The sequence below is a fragment of the Corvus moneduloides genome, chromosome 2 (assembly GCF_009650955.1).
Source record: "Corvus moneduloides isolate bCorMon1 chromosome 2, bCorMon1.pri, whole genome shotgun sequence".
Classification (NCBI taxonomy): domain Eukaryota; kingdom Metazoa; phylum Chordata; class Aves; order Passeriformes; family Corvidae; genus Corvus; species Corvus moneduloides.
In genome coordinates this window covers 30032574-30051390 of record NC_045477.1, presented here as the reverse complement: position 1 = coordinate 30051390, position 18817 = coordinate 30032574, and the positions used below count along the sequence as shown (strand labels likewise).

General features: G+C 42.2%; 1 protein-coding gene across 5 annotated transcripts; it reads left to right on the top strand.

Annotated features, from left to right (window-relative positions):
• Positions 1-3204: 3204 nt before the first annotated feature.
• PARP11 (poly(ADP-ribose) polymerase family member 11) lies at positions 3205-18534 on the top strand. Of its 5 annotated transcripts, XM_032098875.1 has the most exons (9): positions 3315-3560; positions 6082-6193; positions 6742-6870; positions 6969-7089; positions 8336-8411; positions 11637-11709; positions 11797-11927; positions 15543-15694; positions 16120-18534. In XM_032098875.1, exons 3-9 carry the CDS (start codon positions 6745-6747, stop codon positions 16431-16433), a joined length of 993 nt encoding a protein of 330 aa, XP_031954766.1. In that variant the 5' UTR covers positions 3315-3560; positions 6082-6193; positions 6742-6744; the 3' UTR covers positions 16434-18534. The 5 variants fall into 5 exon arrangements, with proteins under 5 accessions (XP_031954769.1, XP_031954766.1, XP_031954765.1 ...); XM_032098878.1 differs by lacking the exons at positions 3315-3560; positions 6082-6193 and adding an exon at positions 3205-3253; XM_032098874.1 differs by lacking the exon at positions 6082-6193.
• Positions 18535-18817: the final 283 nt, after the last annotated feature.

The window sequence follows — 18817 nt, the reverse complement described above, 5'->3', positions numbered from 1 at the left end:
CTGCTGAGGTTAAGAAGACCAGGCCAGGTTCTTCGCAGTAGTGAGTGGAGGTAGGAGAAGAGGCAGAAGGCTTAATCTGGAATGAGAGCATATAGGGGAAATTTCTTCACCCCAATGAGAGTCAAGTATCAAACACTGGAAGAGGTTGGCTAGAGAGGTTGTGCAGTCTATATCCTTGTAGGTTGCAAGACCTGACTGGATATAGTCCTGAACAAAATAACCTTATCTCATAGCTGACCCTGATTTAAGCAGGAGGTTTTGCTAGATCATATATTTTAGAATGGTTTGGAATGGAAGGGACCCTAAAGATCATCTAGTTCCAACCCTCCTGCCGTGGGCATTCCTCTGGACCAGGTTGCTCAGAGCCCCATCCAAAATGACCTTGAACACTTCCAAGGATAGAGTGCCACAATGAGGTCTCTGAACCACCTCTTCTCCAGGCTAACAGCTCCAACTCTCTCAATTTGTCTACATAGAAGAGGTGCTCCAGCCCTCTGAACACCTTTGTGGCCCTCCTCAAAGATGACCAAGGTGCATTCCAACTTGAATTCTCTTTTGATCCCCTGTCTGATCCAATTAAAGAAGCACTATCCTAGGGTAATTGACTGTAATTTCCCTCTACTTCAGCTGGTTTTTAACAGCTTAGAGACACTGTGCCTGTCATTTTCTTACCCAGGGAAAGGCATTGCAAGAAAGACTGAGGGAGCTCACCTCACAGGGTGAGGAAAGGAAAGAGTCAATGTGCACAAGTTGCAACACTGCACAAGTTGCAACACAAGAAATTCTGGATGGACAGAAGGACAAAAACTTCTTGCCCTTGAAAACCGTTCAGCAGACATGCCTGGAGAGAAAAAAAAGTTTGAATGAGGAACTGAGCAACCTAGCCTAGCTTTTAAGTTAGGCCTGCTTTGGTGAGGAGACTGGATTAAAGAACTTCATCAGTCCTTTCAAACCTAAATCTTTCTATGATCCTACAATTTATGTACCAGGAAGTACCAGGGAGTTCTCTCTTTCACTTCCATTTGGCCATTCCCTGCAACAACGGGTTTGTAGCTCAAGTCATGTGGCCAAACCTCTCTACTTCCTGCCTTTTTACTGCTTGAAGTAGAGGCTGATGAGAATCAAATGCAATTATGTCTTCTTCAGATAGGCTGTTAGTCTGCATACAGTCCATAACACGCCCACAGAGATCTTTGGATTTGAAAGGTTTTTATGTTGTTGATGCCATAAGGAGTCTGGCATTAGCATGTAGCTTCCTGAGAATACAGTCTCAGGCTATGTTTTCACTGCAATGAAGATATTTGTACCTCAAGAGCTGTTTAAGCTACATTATTAATTATCAGTCTAAACATACAAACAAAGGGAAGAAATACACAACAAAAATCTCAACTCTATGCCAGGCTTCAAAGCATAGAAGCAGAAACCTCTTCAAAACTTTTGGCTGTGCATTGTGCTACTGTAACTTCAAATATACAAATTCTGCAAAAAGCCTGACCCTTATTTAAAAAATACACCACAAACAGTAATAGCAATAGAAGTAGATGGCTCGAAGAGGACCACATTACACTTAAAGCATTGTCAGCATCTTTTCAATTAAAAAAAAGATGTTCAACAGACATTCAGCAGCTAAGGCAGTAGCAGAATCCTTCCTTGCTTCTAGCCTCTGTATAGATCCATAAAGCAGGGCAGGATACATTGCAACAAACTTCATGTGCTTTCCAACAGTGTCAATACAAATAATATACTTGAAAAAAGATGGCTCTACTTCCAGAAAACTCCTTTATTCCAGAAGCATTATATTAATTCCAGTGAAATACCTCCAGTGATTCATCACAGGCTGCTTGACTTTTTAACTCAAATAAATAACCTTTTCTAACTCTGTACTCAGAGGCAATGTCAGCACAGCCAGAATCTGGATACACATCCTGTTTGACACTCCCTCAGAACTGGAGAAATTAATCTTTTTCACTCCACCTGTGTTGTTCTTGGCATGCTTCTTGATGAAAATCCTTCACTGCAGGATGTGCTGCAATGACGGCACACATGTAGGAGGACTGCCTGTGTTTTGGAAGTTACCAGGCCACTGGCTGACTGCATAGTGCTGTGGCAGGTGTCACTGCCAGCTTCTCCACTCAGCAGCTCCCCTTCTAGATTGTCTGCACCAAAGGCCTGGGGTGATCTATGCTCAGCACTGTGGCTTCTCTTACTCACTTGTCTTAGAGCTGCTGCTGCTGCTTCCAGACCTCAGTTGGGGCATAAAGCTGCTCACGGGCCTCGAGCGCTTGCAGCAGCCTCTTTCTGCTGCCCTCTTTGCTCTGTGTGACCTACGCCATGCACAGTGTGATGGTTACATCTGCTGCCGTGCCTGGCACCAGCATGGTGTCATGGCTCTGGTACCACAAGGGACTGGTACCGGTACTAGTACTGGAACTAGGACTGGGACTGTTACTGGTACTGGCACTGGGACTGGAACAGGAACTGTGGCTGGCACAGATACTAGGACTGCAACTGGTACTCATACAGGTACAGGGGCAGGTACCTGAACAGGTACTGGTACCAGAACCAGAACTGGAATTGGTACTGGTACTGGAACTGGGATTGCTACTGGTACTAGTACTGGGATTGGAACTGGAACTGGGCCTGGTACTGGTATTAGTACTGGTACAGGTACTTGAACTGGTTTTGGAATTGGTACTGGTGCCGGAACTGGGACTGGGCCTGGTACATTTACTGGTGTATCACTGGGATTGGGACTGGAAGTGGCACTGGCACTGAACTGGTATTGATAATGTCACTGGGCCCAGTATTTGTACTGGTACAGGTACTTGGACCGGTGTTGGAACTGAGGCTGGTACTGGGACAGGCACAGGCAGTGGTGTTGATACCGGAACTGGGCCTAGTACTGGTATTGGCACTAGAGCAGGTGTTTGGACTCTTTTGGCACTGGGACTGGTGCTGGAAGTGGTGCTGGGATTCGGACCGGGCCGGTACTGGTATCGGCGCTGACACTGTGGCACAGGTACCACAACACCTCCTGGCCCTGCCCTTGGCCCGCCCCCTCCCCGTCCCCTCCCCGCCCCACGGCCGCGGCTCCGCCCCCGCCGGGTCAATGGGGCGGGGCCGCGGCGGCGCTGGCCCCGCCCTTCGCGGCCGCCGGTAACGGAAGCGCCGGGAGCGGAGCGGGCCCCGCGCGCCCGGCCCGCGCCGCGCGGGCGGCCTGTGGGGAGCGCGCCCGGTGCGCGCGGCCCATGCGGTGAGTGCGGGCGGGGCGGAACGGAACGGCCGCTGCCCCCGCGCCGAGCCCCGCGCCGAGCCCCGCGCCGAGCCCCGTAGGCCGCTGCCCGCCCCGCCCCGCCGCACAGCGCGCTGCCAGGTTGGGCACGGGAGTGGGAGGTGTCGGCCACTGTACGTGTAGGAGCGGCCTGCGGTCCCGATGGAGGAGTAGTGGTTCTGTGCTCGGATCGGTCGCCGGGCCGTGCCCTTGAGCGCCAGTGGATTCCGCTCTGGAGGGTTCGGTTACGGGTGTGATCGCGACGGTGGCCCCCGGCAGCACGGAGCGGGTGCGTGGGGGCGCAGGTGGGAAGGGCATTGTCATTTCACCGTGTGTCCCGTACTCGTGCTAATGCTGTTCCTTCTCCTCGCCTCACCTCCCGGGCCCTGCGGGCTCACCTCAGGCAAGTCTCCTAATCAGGTGTCCTGCTCTCTAAGGAAGAGCCAGAGATCCCCTTAGCGCTGCCTGTGTTCTCAGCAGGGTTCTGTGCCAAGTCGATGTTTGTAGGTGGAGCCTTTGGCAATAAAGCACGATGTGCCAAGTGAAGCAGACAGCGCGGGAGTCCACAGAGTAGCCCATTGGGATGCTGCTGTGGTTTTTATCATGCGGGTGGTGAGACCCTGGCACACGTTGCCCAAAGAGGCTGTAGATGCCCTGTCCCTGGGAGTGTTCAAGGCCAGGTTGGAGGGGACTTGGAGCAACCTGGTCTAATGGAAGGTGTCCCTGCTCATGGCAGGGGGATTGAAACCAGATGGTCTTAAAGTTCTCTTCTAACCCAAAGCATTCTGTGACTCTACACACTGTAAAGCATGTCTATCAGTCGAACACAAAGTACTTCTGGAATAAAGAGGAAGTGCATTGCCAGTACTAGTAAAGCCATTCAGTCACAGCGCACAACAAGTGCTTTTCCTGTTTAGGAGGATGTTTTTCCTGAGAAACTAATTTAATCTGAGCTCTTCTGGTAACTCCCAGACCAGTAGAAACAGTGCTAATAATGGGGGTTGGGAGCCTTCTCAAAATGCTACCTAATGCTTATAAATGGTGTGCATTTGATTTTGAAATAATCTGTAATTCGTTCAAACATTTTGGATTTGTGTCACCTTTGATAACAGCTCTCTTGTTTTTATGGTTTTACATGTTCATGCCTTAAGGTCTTTCCTCCACATTTCTAAAGTATCCTGAAATCTACCTGCTTACCCTAGACTTTGTGACTAGGGGAATATATGCGGATTGAATGTAAGATTTTTGAAAGCCATGGGAATAACTATCTCCTTACTAAATGGTTTATTCTGGAGGCTGAGTTGCCCTTGGAGGACTCTGAGCGTGTTGACAGGCACAGATAATCATGCCTTCTCTGCTTGTGAAGGCGTGTCGTCTTGTTCAAAAGGTGTCATTGATTTGATTGATCAGTCAAGGCCCTGAGCTGACACTGGGAGGGAGCTGAGTTCTGACCATTTTAGTGGGAACACGAGGAAACAAAACATTACCAAGAAAAGCCTGAATTGCTTTCCTCAGCTTTAAAGAAGGGCAGATTACCTCTGCCTGCTCTCAGTAGGATAGAACATAGCCAAATACTTATCCGAGAGGAAAAATCAAGCTGAAGGGGAAAGATTTTCATCAAAAGATGTTGGCCGTCATACCAAGTGAAGGTAGGCTCTGTGGCTGCTCGCTGTGGGTAATAGAAGAGACATTGACAGATGCTCTGTGAAGTAGAGAATGGTTTTCTTATCTCTTTCAAAATACTTTTTCTGTGCAGCTGATGCACCTTTTGTGTAGTGCTGCTTGAACTTGAGGCAGCAATCCATGTATGTAGCCTTGGGTAGGCTTCCATTTTCACTGAAGAAGGTTTGCCCTCAGATTCTGCAATTTGGTGATGTTTTGGAGGTCCACTTATGATTCCCCTGATCTCTAAGCATCTAGATTTTTGTAACCCTTTGGAGTTTTTGATGATTAGAATACAGCCTCTAGCTATTACCACAAAGGTTTCTCAGTTTTTTTTTTTTCCAAACAATTACAGCAGGCTAGCTTGGGAAAAATGGGGGGTGAAGGGTAGTGCTAGAAGTGCCTCCTGCTCTGAACTGCTGCCCCAGTGATACTGGCCAAAACAGAGATGCCTACTTTTAGTCGCCAGTATTTGTCTTCTTCAGGTCTCTATTTTTTCTGGGTTGAAGTGACCAGGAAACAACTGAAGCCTCCAGGATACTAACTGCACGTTGTTTGACTTGTGCTGGAGGGTGTTGTTTCACTTCTTGGAAGAAAAAGTGAACTTGAGGACATATTTGGGACGAGTGCCAAAGTGTTTTGCTTAAACAGTTAGAGTGGATGAATTGTTGACCTTTTCTGGGAGTGAGGCAAGCTTCTTTCTCTGAAAGATTCCCTGAAACTTGCTTAGAATTTTTGCTTGGGGAGGTTATTGCAGAAAGTTGACATGTTAGAGGTAAGCACTTTGAGAGTTTGAGAGTTTTCAGGATATTATTGACGAATGAAGAATGAGCTGAAATCTGGCAGGGACTGTTCTTCTAAAGGTAGTCTGGCATAGCTTTTGGTAGGCTTGAACTTGTCTAGCTGCTTTTGAACTGCCATAAATTTGCAGCATCCACACCATACCATGAAAAGAAATTCCATAGGTTGCCATCTGGTTCATGAAGTTTTTCTTTCACTTACTTTGAACTTGACATGTGCAACCTTCAATAGGTGTCTCCTCTGTATGTCAGAAGAACATGTGATTCTTTATTCCCTATTTGGTTTTGTCATGATTTTGTAGACCTCTGCTATACCCTTTCCTCAGTTCTTTTTGTTCCATCCCTCAGAACCTCAAGTGTGGTAGTCATTGCTTCTGTGGGAGCCACTCCGGCTTTTGGTGTGAACCTTCTCTGTAAATACAAGTACCGAGTACCAGGAATTTTACTGGGTCATTTTTAGGCGGGTGCATTAGGGGGAAAATTCTTCATGCAGTGTGAAGGAATAATGTACTGGGGTCTTGCACAGTTAAATAACTGTATTCTTTGTCTTAGTTTTAGTTTTTTGTCTTACAAATTTTGATTTCCAGTCTGATTTGTTCACTGCTGGCGAGTACCTAGTGGATGTTTCCATCAAGCTTTTGGATGTAACCCCAGCACCTCATTCCTGAGAAGTATGAATGAAGAGCCTGTTGTGTATTTCTTAGTGGCCTTGATCCTACAACCATCAATATGAAATTTAGCACCTCTCTTTGATCACATAAAGCCTATAGCTCTTGCCTTTACTGTCACACTTTACAGACAATTAAGAGAATTTTGAAAATGTTTAACTAACTTAAAGAATAATACTGGATAAGTAGCAAATTGAGAATTTTTCTCTGGAAGAGAAAGAACACATCTGTCCTCAGCCTGGTAGGATTTTTTTTTGGTAGTTATTGCAAATGCACCTTATTTTGCTTTTTTTATAAATTTCTCTAAACTTTTTTTTGGTATTGTGTGTGAATATTTCAGGAAATGCTTCAAGGACCATCAGAAGATGTGTTTGCAAAGATGGAAAGTTCAGTTGAAGAGATGGATACCTCTGATACCCAGTGGGGCTGGTTTTATTTGGCTGAGTGTGGCAAATGGCATATGTTTCAGGTAAATACCTATGATGTTATATTGGCTCTGATGGATTCCATACATCAAATTGCCTATTGCTGAGTTTGCCTAAATGTGCTCTTTCTTTTATTTTGAAGACTGACTCAAACAGTCACTGCTCTATTAGCAGTGAAGATATTGAAAGGAGTTTCCGAACAGACCCTCATGGATCTCTGTCCTTTACCACTACAAAGTTTAACTACACACTGGACTTTTCAGGTATGTGTCTTTCCAAAGAGTAAATTTAAGTAATGGAAGGTCTCAGATACACCAGTACATTTGTTAATTCAGCAGGTTATTATCCTCGTATCTGGTGCGAAAACATGATTGAGAATGTCTTCTGTACTGGAAGGTACATAGGAGTTTTTAGAGACAGCGGCCCTGTTACATTTTTTTGTGTAGTTTATTAATAAAGTAGCATATTTTGTTAAATAGCACTCCATTGTGTTCCTCCTGCTTGCTTCAGCTGCAGTGGCACATAGGATACATCTATTGAACTGGGAAGTTTGAACCTTTTTTTATTAATGTGCAACTGCCAGTAAGCTTGGAAAACCCCTTCCATTCAGTCTGCGTAAGAAACATTGCTGTGAAGGAGGCTTCCTGCAAAATACTGGCTTCAAAGTGATTTAATAATTCAGCAGGTAGTTGAAGCCAGTTCTGTTCTCAGAAGAACAAGGAGATAGGCAAAAGGATTTTCTAGTAGATTGTAAAGATCTCATTTATGCTGTTCTTGTAAATTACATAATATTATAGGTTTCTAGTGTACGTAGCTAATTATAAATGTAATCTGTTCTTTGCTCAAAGGTGTATTCTAATAACTTTTTTTTTTGTTTTTCCATTCATAGATTGTTTATTTTCTGATTAAATTACAAAACAGCTGTATGCTGTTTCCTATGAAGGAAATAAATGCATATTCCAGTATATGTATTCAAATTTCAAATATTTCAAATACAGAAAGTGGGGGCTGAGTAAAACAGCAATATACTGGCAGTAAAGTAATATCTAACAATACAAGGAGTTTTATGCTTACTTGTGTTGAAATGTCTGCTTATAAAAAACTACGTTTTGCATCCAGAATAAATACACTACAAGCAAATGTTGAAGAACAATTTTTATGTTACTGTCTGTAGGTCATGATGTCTTACATTAAGGATAGTGTATTCTTTGTCGTCCCATTAAAGTCAGTGGAAGTTTTGCCTGTGATTTAGTGGGGCTGAATGTTAGATGAATATTTTAAAAAGAAATGTTTTGTGTCTGTAATATTTGGACATTTTGCCAACTCATATAAATGACAATGCATTTAGAAACCTTTATTGAAAATGCTGATTTGTTACTTGTTGAAATAGGAATTCCTGTCAAGTAACTCAGGGTGTAGCAACATTCTTTTTAAAAATGACACTTAAATGTTTCATATGCTGTAGATGAATTCCCAAAACTTTCATCCTAATTCTTGTTTTATGCTCAGTGATGAAACAAATCAACCTAACTACCCTTAAGCAGCGTCCAATAAAGCGAGCTCCCTTTGCAATCAATTCATTCAGGTAAGGAAATAAGAGGAAGACTGCTTATTTTTATTTTATTCCTGATTCTTCGAAGTAAAATGAAACAAAAATGTTTTATCGTTATTGTTTATATTTATTTGCTTTTGGAGTCACTTGCTCTGAATACCTGTTGAATCAGAATTGCTGCAGGGAAGCAGCACCAAAAAACGGAATAGTTTGATCCATTGACTTCATAAATTATTTAGAAGTATTATTGTAAGAGTAAAAAAAGATTGATTTATATTTCTTGCCTATATTTACTCATTTGCTCTAAAATGACTAGGAGTTAAAAAAATTGTCTTTTATGAGTCTAATTGCCTTAGATTGTCAGCTTCTTGCTATTTGATCAGTCATTAGATGTAAATCTGTGCTTAAGTAAATCTGGTACTCAGCAAACAATAAACTGAGCTATGCAGTGTTACTGCCACAGGTGAAATTTAGTACATGAGATGTCTGGGTTTTTTTCCCCAAATAGTTTCTGAGAAAAATTTTAGTTCTGAATTGTAGTGTGGTTATACATTCAAAAAGAAATTTGTCATTTGTCATAAGAAATGTAGTAGCAATCTGTTTACAGTAACTTTAAAGAAGACCTGTTTTTTTGAAGTGAACATTTTTTTCAGTAGATACTTGTTATAGTGCGGATACTGCAACACGATGTATCAGGCAATGAGGCCCATGGAAAGAAATATATATAGGCCGATTCTTGATAGATGTTTCAGGGATGTTTATTTCTCCAGCCGCATGGCCGGAGCTCTGCTGAGGAACTGCTCAATCACGGGACCCGAGGGTCCTTCCCCGCACAGGGGAACACAAACCAACCAATAGGGAACGAGGCTGAGCAGGGGCAGGGAAACGCTGTGCCTCCCCTCAGGGCCCCTCTCCCAGGACCACATGGCAGGAGGAGGACCCCAACATTTCACCCGTTTATTTTTAACAGAAGAGATTTAAAACTTAACATTGAAAACAACTGGATAAACATGAGATAACAAGGATAGTTGAAAACAAAACAAGCCACCCTCCTGAGTCTTTAAATGTCCAAACAGATTCTCTGGAACATCTTAAGGCTGATAGAAGGGGGCAGGACTCGCCGGGCATGCTTTGTGGGGAAACTGAGGCAGGAGAGGGTTTCTTCTATTTGTACCTGTTGGAACGCCAAACAAAAATAGTTAATTTCTTTCCTCCCCCTCTTCATTCCCCACTCGGCATTGAAAAGGGATTTGTGGGGAAACAATTGGCAAAGGCATGGTTTTGTGAGGGAAACCATGGGTGAAAAAATGGATTGGGAATACACTGGGGGTAATAGGATATAGGATAAAAGGGAAAGGTGGGATTAGGAAAGGGAGACTGTAGGGGGGGCTTATAATGGAGATATTGTCTAACATGACTACAATTTTTAGCATATATACTGCCTTTTACAGAAGCACCATCAGGCCCAGTGACCTCTGCTGCTTGTAACCCTTTTCTACCTTGCACAATTTTGAGCTCCACCACCTCTCCATCTCCCAAGCTTGGGATGCATTTTTCAGGGTTATTCTTTTTAATAGCAGTTTTATGAACGAATATGTCTTCTTGGTTGTCACATCTTGTTATAAAACCATAATTTTGTTTAACATTATACCATTCTACTATTCCTAAAACCTTAGCTATGGTGATTTTTTCCTTTTTCCAAGTGGCTGCTGTTTTCTGTCTCGCTGCGTTTTTGCTTTCTCTTTCACTTTTGCTCGCTCCCGTGTTGGAATTGCCAGGGTTGCTGGGGCCGCTGGGGCTGCTCGTGCCTGTGCGCTCTTCCTGGGGTTGCATTCGGGGCCGCGTGGGCCGGGCCACTCAGCTCCCCGCGTGCTGCCGCTTCTGCTCTCAGCTGTGCTGCCGCTGCCTGGGGCCGCGCCCACGTCTCGGCCGGGCCCCCGAGCGACAACTCCCCCGCTCCCTGCTCCAGCGCACGTTTCGGCTGGGCACGGCTCCGCTCCACCGCCGCTGCCCGCGCGCCGCCCCTCTCGGTTGGGCGTTCCCGGGGCTCGCTCCACCACGCGCTGTGCTGGGCCGGGCGGGCACCGCCGGGTCCCGCCGCTCCCGCCGCTCCTCGCTCCGCCACCGACACTGCGGCTCGCTTGGCTCTGCCCACACGTGGGAACTGCCTCGCTGCTGCTCGCAGAGTGCTCAGTGCACGTGGCCGAGGCTGCAAGGTCCCTGAGCCAGGCTTCCCTTCACCAGAACACAGCTGACATTGCTCAACAGTCTCGGTAACTAAATAATATTCACGAAAATATTCTTTCATCGGCATATATTTTGACTCAGAAATTAACTGTGTCCAAGCAGTATTCCAAAAGTCTTTGGTAAGAATTAAATCCCAAGAAACATAGAAAATGTTCTTAAACAACCATGCCAGGAAGTGTTTCAGTTCCTTTTGAGCTTGAATTAAGCTAAAATTTACAAATCATTGTTCGAGAATCTTTTCAAGTTTAAGATAAATGTCCATATGCGGTTCTGAGAGCCAAGAGTCTTTCCACGGTTCCTCCATAGTTTAGAGATGGAACAGCAAAACAAAAACAAGATGAGAAATCCAGAGTTTACTCACAAATCAGTCACTGTAGGGATCGGGGATCGTTCTGCCGGCATTCTCTACCATTTGTTACAGTGGGGATACTGCAACATGCGTATCAGACAATGAGTCCCGTGGAAAAGAAATATCTATGAACCGATTCTTGATAGACATTTCAGAGATGTTTATTTCTCCAGCCCCATGGCCGGGGCTCTGCCAAGGAACTCCTACAGTCACGGGACCAGAGGGTCCTTGCCCGCGCAGGGGAACACAAACCAACCAATGGGGAACAAGGCTGACCAGGGGCAGGGAAACGCTGTGCCTCCCCCCCAGGGCCCCTCTCCCAGGACCACGTGGCAGGGGGAAGGGACCCCAACATAAATTTGCTAAATAGTGCATACAATGATGTAGCAATTTACTTTGCTTTTTGAATAATTGCATTCAGTACTCTTATTTCTGTGTGATGACATTTTTAACTTTCAGGAGATTTCTTTTAGTCCCAGTTTTAATTCTGAAGAGCTTATGTATGTAGTGCATATGCTTAAATTACTCTTTTTTAGTAGCTCTGTATACACTTCATGAGGGTTTGCTTTTTTTGCCTACTGTGTTGTTTGGAGCAGGAGTTTGACAGGAAGAAAATGCCTCATGTCTTTGAAGTGATGTGTTTTTACCTTTTTTGTTTGAAGTTTCATCTGTGAAAATGAGGCTATCCCTATGCCTTCACACTGGGAGAATGTAAATACTGAGGAGCCATACCAGGTAAGAGTTGATATACAAATTGGTCAAAAACATGTGACAATGAAATAATACATCGAATTGAAATCGTACTAACCTCTTTTTTTCCAGCTTATTCCTTTGCAAAAGAAAACAAATGAATATAATGAAGTTTCTAGTCTCTTTGGAAAAACAATGGATAGCCACCGAATTAAAAGAATTAAGAGAATACAAAATCTAGACTTGTGGGAGTTTTTTTGCAGGTGAGATTATTTCTAAAACCAACAGTTTTAGGACTGTTTATGGAGAAAAGTTTTAAGTCATGCAGCAGAAATATGTTTAATTGTTTTTATTATTAATGAAAATTTTTGTTACTTTTTAACATTTAAAATTTTTCTTATTTGTCATTTCTCTCTATTCAAAATTTAATTCTCAAGACTCTGTAGCTTCTACAGGTGCAGAAATGTAATACTTGTAGAAATGCATTAGATAAAACTGTAGCACAGATAATATGTTAAAAGATGTTCAGAATATCCATGTGGTAGATGCTCATGATCCTTACAGTGAAGTAAAGAGAATAAAAATTAGCTTTTTGTAAAATGATTCCTTGAGAGGTTTGTATTATTTTAATTTTTACTGAATAAAGCAAATGAATATTTCTGTCTTGTTGGATTTTTTAACTTTATGAAGTGTAGGACAGAATTAAGTGTTGAATTAACACATATTCATGCAATTTCTTTTAAGTTTAATGTGCTTCAAAACCTTGTTCAAAGTTCTTGGCTTTTCCCTCTTCATATTGTGCTGTCCTGGAAGAAGTAGGAAGTGCCCGGTTTGGTGTCCACTTATTTTGTGGTGTCAGTTAAGCAATTGTACATGACAAAAGGTATTTGTGTATCTTTTAGGAAGGAGTACATATCAGAAGGTTTAAAGATGTTTTGCAGTAATAAAATCATCTAGACTAAGTTAAAGAGTGAGGAAATAACTAACCAGATGTATATTAAAATTTTGCGTAAGTTACATGATTTTTTTTAAAGATACGTAATTTATTGTTAATTTAAAGCTATATCATTAACGTGTGAGGAAGTGAATTTCCTCATACATGTTAATGGTTAGGAGAGTTATCCTACTTTTAATTAAGTTTCTTTTATTCTTGGAGGAGTAAGGAAGGGGGCCAGCAGAACTGCTGCCTTGGACTTCCAGAGATCAGACTTTGGGTTGTTCAGGAGACTGTTCCACAGAGTCCCTTGTGAGGCAGTCATGAGGGGCAAAGGTGTCCAGGAAGGCTGGATGCTCTTCAAGAGGGAAATCCTAAAGGCTCTGGAGCAGGCTGTCTCCATGTGCTGAAAGACAAGCAGGCAAGGAATAAGATCATCCTAGCTGAACAGAGAACTTTTGTCTGGAATTCAGACGAAAAAGAGAGTTTAGAAGGGCCAAAGCCCAACTAGAACCCAATTTGGCCTCTGCCATAAAAGACAATAAAGATGTTTTTAAAAATAAATCAGGAACAAGAGGAGGGCTATGGAGAATCTTCATCCTTTACTGGATGTGGGCAAAACATAGTGACAAAGGATGAGGAAAAGGGTGAGGTACTTAAAGAGTGAGGCAAAGCAGGCATTAACAGTAAGATCAATTGTTCTCTGGGCACCCAGACCCTGAGCTGGAAGACAGAGACAGGGAGCAGATTGGAGCCCTGATAATTCAAGGGGAAGTGGTCAGTGACCTGCTACACCACACAAGTCTATAGGGATGGATGGGATCCACTGGAGGATACCACAGGAGCCAATGAAGTGCTCACTGAGCCACTTTCAACCATTTACCAGCAGTCCTGGCTCACTGGGGAGGTCCCAGTTGACTGGTGGTGAGCAAAGGTGATGCCCATCCACAAGAAGGATTGGAAGGAGGATCCAGAGAGCTACAGACCTGTCAGGCTGAGCTCTGTGCCAGGGGGGTTCATGGAACAGCTCATCCTGAGTGCCATCACACAGCATGTAGGGGCTAACCAGGGGCCAGGCCCAGCCAGGATAAGTTTAGGAAAGGTAGGTCCTACTTGAGATGACCAACCTCACCTCCTTCTATGACAGGGTGACCCACTAAGTGGATGAGGGAAAGGCTGCAGTTATTTTTTACCTGGACTTCAGTAAAGCCTTCGACACTGTTTTCCCACAAAATTCTCCTAGAGAAACTGGCTGCCCATGGCTTGGACAGGTGCACTGTTTGCTGGGTAAAAAACTGTCTGGACAGCCAGGCCCAGGGAGAGGTGGTGAATGGAGTTACGTCCAGTCAGTCACAGGTGGTGTCCCCCAGGGCTCAATGTTGGGGCCTGTCCTGTTTAATATCTTTATCCGTGGTCTGGACGAGGGGATCAAGGGCAGCCTCAGTCAGTTTGCAAATGACACCAAGCTGGGTGGGAGTGTTGATCTGCTGGAGGGCAGGAGGGCTCTGCGGAGGGGTCTGGACAGGCTGGATCCATGGGCTGAGGCCGATTGTATGAGGTTTAATAAGGTGAAATGCTGGGTCCTGCCCTTGGGTCACATGGCAGTGCTACAGGCTTACACACACTGGTGAAGAAATTATTGCCTGGTAGTATTTTACAAAGAGATAGGTATTCCAGCATTTCAAATTCACTTCTTTTGGTGTCCCAGGTAGGAAAGTTGAAAAGAGGATGATGCTTTTAGTCCAGCATCTCAGTTTGGAGTTGTCGAGGAGTACAGCAAGTAAAAAAAGGTGTTGGTCAGTGAGATTGCTGACCATTTTTAGTAAAAGCTTATGTGCTTACATATGTACAGAGAGCATGTCTCTGGGTATTTAGTCTTGCTGTAGGTTTTGCCTTTTATTGAGTGAATTGGCTGAATGAGAATTTTCTCAATGCTGGATAAAGTTAATTTTGTTGAACTGGATTAGCTTGTCACTGGTGGTGGAAAGTGCTAAAATGATGCTTTTTAGAACAGTTGGACTCCCCGATTTCTGTTCCAAATTACCAAAGTGTCATGTTGTGGCATTCCTGCATTCTGCAGATCCAGATTTCCAGTGTGTCTGGTATATTCTACTACTTAGGAGGAACAATTGCTACTTAAACTTCTATGGTTTTGAAAAAGTGTTTTGTTTCATTGATAAAATAAGAGTTTACATTTGATCAATGCTTGAGTGATTATTTGCATCACTGTAGTGGTCAGAACACATTTGCCTCTTACAATAGTTTCCATATTAATGACAATTCTAAATTAGCTTTATGAAATGAACTGGTCAGAGATAGTAAAGGACTGTTACAGAACATCTTTTGAGAATTGATTATTCACTTTTTCTATAAATTTGTTCCATTCCCCTGTTTCAAGAGAAGTTACTTCAGGCTACATTTATATATTGTCAGAGATCAGCAGCCAACAGCAGGGGGCTGCTGATGGAAGAAATTTCAGGTGTTCAGCATAACTAGCCCTTAGATCAGTTTTTGCTGGTTTACACAGGTAATAGTACTTCATAATCTACCAGTTTTTTTATCCCTTCCACCATGACATTGAAATAGGTGGAGAGAACAAAATGTGCAAAATTACCTTTCTTTTAAAAATGTATCTGCAGAAAATGACCACACTGAAACTAATAACAAATGAACAATGTTGATAAAATTGGTGTAGGATGACCTTTTTTCCAAATCTTGGACTATGTTGGAAAATAGTTCCACAGCATTCAGAAATGTGTGATTTCTAAATATGTACCTTAAGAATTATGACATGTTTAAAAACTAGAGTCATCTAGGTACTTGTAAAGTGAAATGTGTTAGGTCTGTACCCTCAGCAGTGCTTTCACAGTAGTAATTTAGTGTGTTTGCACAGCTATTTATTTATTATGTGCTTATTTATGTATTTATTGTGTGTTTTCTGCAGGAAAAAAGCTCAGCTGAAGAAGAAAAGAGGTGTCCCAACGATTAATGAGCAGATGCTGTTTCATGGCACCAGTAATGAATTTGTAGAAGCAATATGTATTCATAATTTTGACTGGAGAATAAATGGGATGCATGCTGCTGTGTATGGAAAAGGTAAGTATTGTTGTCACATACAACAGTGGTAGTGTTAGCAGCTCAACATTAAGTGTTCCCTATAGTGTGTACTTTATGATGCATGCCTTTTGTTTACCCAAGAGCTGTTTAATACAGCTTTGCTTTTATGGCAAGTGTAATTAAGGATGCAGTAAGGAATGTAATTGTCACAACTCGCTGGTAGGACCAGGGAGCATGGGGAAGGGATGCCCAGCAAAGCAGTGTTGATCACAAGACAATCTCCCTGCTAAAATGTTCACACTAAAAATATTTGGTCATATTGTCATAATCTAATAACAACAAAAAAAATATTGTTAATGGACATAAAAGAACTGACATTTTTCATCATCTTGATAGCTATGCTCTAGTAGTCAAGCTGTCATGGTAAGAATGTCATCAAATTTTCTATGTTTTTTATTTGAAAGGGACCTATTTTGCAAGAGATGCATCATATTCCAGCCACTTCTGCAAAGAGAGCATGAAGCATGGAGATACTTTTCAGATTCATGGTGTGAATCTGCAGCCTCATCTGCATAGACCAGATAAAGTCATGTTTCTTGCTCGTGTGTTAACTGGTGACTATATTGGTGGTGATTCAAAATACATGAGGCCTCCTTCAAAAGATGGAAGCTTTGTGAACTTGTACGACAGCTGTGTGGATAATACCTGGAACCCAAAGATCTTTGTCATCTTCGATGCCAACCAAATCTACCCTGAGTACTTAATAGAATTTTGTTAAGTTTGAACTGAGTATTGTTTGTGTTTTTTTGATACTTTTGTCCTTTTGTAAAGACAACAACATAGAAACATGATGCATGAAAGAGAGGTGAAAGAAAAGCTGGCATAAATTTATGGAGGAGGGAAGCTATTAAATATTTAAGAGAGACTGGTGAACTGTTTAAAAATGTGTAAACTTTACTAATGCATTTTTCAAATGTAGAGACTATTACAAATCTGAAGTTGCTCGGTGAGCCTTAAATACATTGAGCATTGGTAAGTTTTCAAAGGCAAGATTTATGTTCTGATTTTCTAAAGTATATTAGAAGTGGTAGAAATATGCCTCTAATATAGTATGCATATGATGAAACTAATCTTTTATAAAGATTGCCTATAAAACATAAAGTAAGAACAACAACAGCGAAACCCCAGGGGACATGGCTATGTGTGTGTGTGTGTGTGTCTATGTTCTGTAGTACATGTTGCTTTGTTTGGAGGTCTCTTAGTTTGGATTCTAAACCTAAAAAAACCTGAATTTACAGCTCCTTCATCAGTTTCCTCCAGATAAAGTTCAACAAAGCTGTTAGGTTTAACTTTATGTACATTTTACTGTAAGCTTCAATTATATACTGGGAAGATTACAAAACCCTTGCACTAGGATTTGACTGTTGGTTTTGATGGAAATGAGGCCCATAAACTTGTGGTTGTTAGTTGTTTGGTATGTAACTGTTGGGCTCACTGTTGGGTATCAGCAGTGCCATACACCTTTCTCAGTTCTTCTCCTATGGAATTTTTGCCATCTTGTTACGGTATTCATGTGCTGCTGTGATTCCTGTCTGGTCAGAGTTTAAGATGCACTCAGTGCTCATGTACGTGCTGTTACTGAAGACAATGTTTAGATTAACTTAACTGGAAATAATACAGTTAAAATAACAATGAAGATTTCAAAAGATGTCATCCTTTAGTTTTTAAAGACTGTAATAGAAAGCTTTCAGTAACAATTGTGTAGACCAGGTTATCATAACTGGTATAGTTGTAAAGTTAAAGAGTATTTTTCACATGTAGAAAGAGCAAAAGGGACAATATTTGGGAAAAGAACAAACCTGAGTACCTAAACACATGAAGAGGCTGAGGAAGGAGCTGTTACAGTGAAATGTACTGATGTGTTAAATGATTTGGTATGGAATTTGTGTCTCTAGTGTTCTTTGTTAAACGACCTAAGTAGCACTAATGGACAAAGTCAAAGTTGAAACCTTTCCAGGCTTTTTCTTTGGCTATGGGCAGTAACAAGTCCCTGTAGAAACAGTATATAATTGTGGCAGATGTAGAATGATCTGTGTTGGTTTGTTATAGAATTGTTAATGGACTTTTTGGATCAAAGGCTATGTTTAAAATGTATTTTATTTAAAAGGCACTGCAGCTGCTAGCATGGCCAGGTCTGCTCAAAGTCATACTAAACCGGTGGAACTGGAAGCAGAACATGACAACATATCTGGCATCATAACTGAGGACACAAATATCTCTTCTTCTCCTGAGTGCTGTTACCACTGCCTGTCAGTGGATCTTGCACAAGTTGTGTATCTGTTTCTATTTGTAATTTCATGGCAATTTTCCTGTCCCTAAACCATTTAGGGCTAAAATGCATTTTCCTTTATTTTAGGAAGTATGATTTCTGATTCCACTTGAAACTCTAGGTTCTACTCTTGTGGGTGTGATTTGTGTTTGATTCACTACTACACTAGCTCTGCAAAAGGCACTTTGTTCTCCCCGTTGTATGAAATAATAGCGAATCACGCAGGGAATTTGTGTATTACTGACTCCCTTTTATTTTTACACAGTATTGTACAGAGCATACATTTTGTGAAACTAACAAATACATGTGCTGTTGTTCCTTTGATTTGGTCTTTTTTTTTCTTCTGAGGTCTGAACAGACCTTTTTAGTTAAGAAAACTGAAGTTTCTTTTTTAGCATCTCATGGACACAAAGTACCATAATCTTTAATGATCTCAGAGACTTTTCTGATTGTTTGTGTTGTGGTGTCTTGTTTGTTGCTTAATTTGAATTGAATGGCACAGTCTTAATCTTACTGCACAATTGAAGTTTTACCTCTTCTTTCAATGTTACACATGTTCTGCTTTTTGGTGTCTGTTTTTGTGCTGATGAATTCTGTTATTGAAGATGTCTGTAAAATAACCGTCCTTTTTCTGACAGGAGGAGAGCGATTATTATTGCAAGCAAAGTCCAGAACTGTACAAGTAGCCAATACAGGAAATAGTTGGACTTAATAAAAGGAACAGTGAGAAAGAAAGGGAGGAAAATAATTTCTTGGCCTGTAGAGTGTTAAAGAAAAGAGAAGGGATCTTGGTGTGATTCTGGGGAAGGAAACCTGCTGTTTTCTGTTACTGT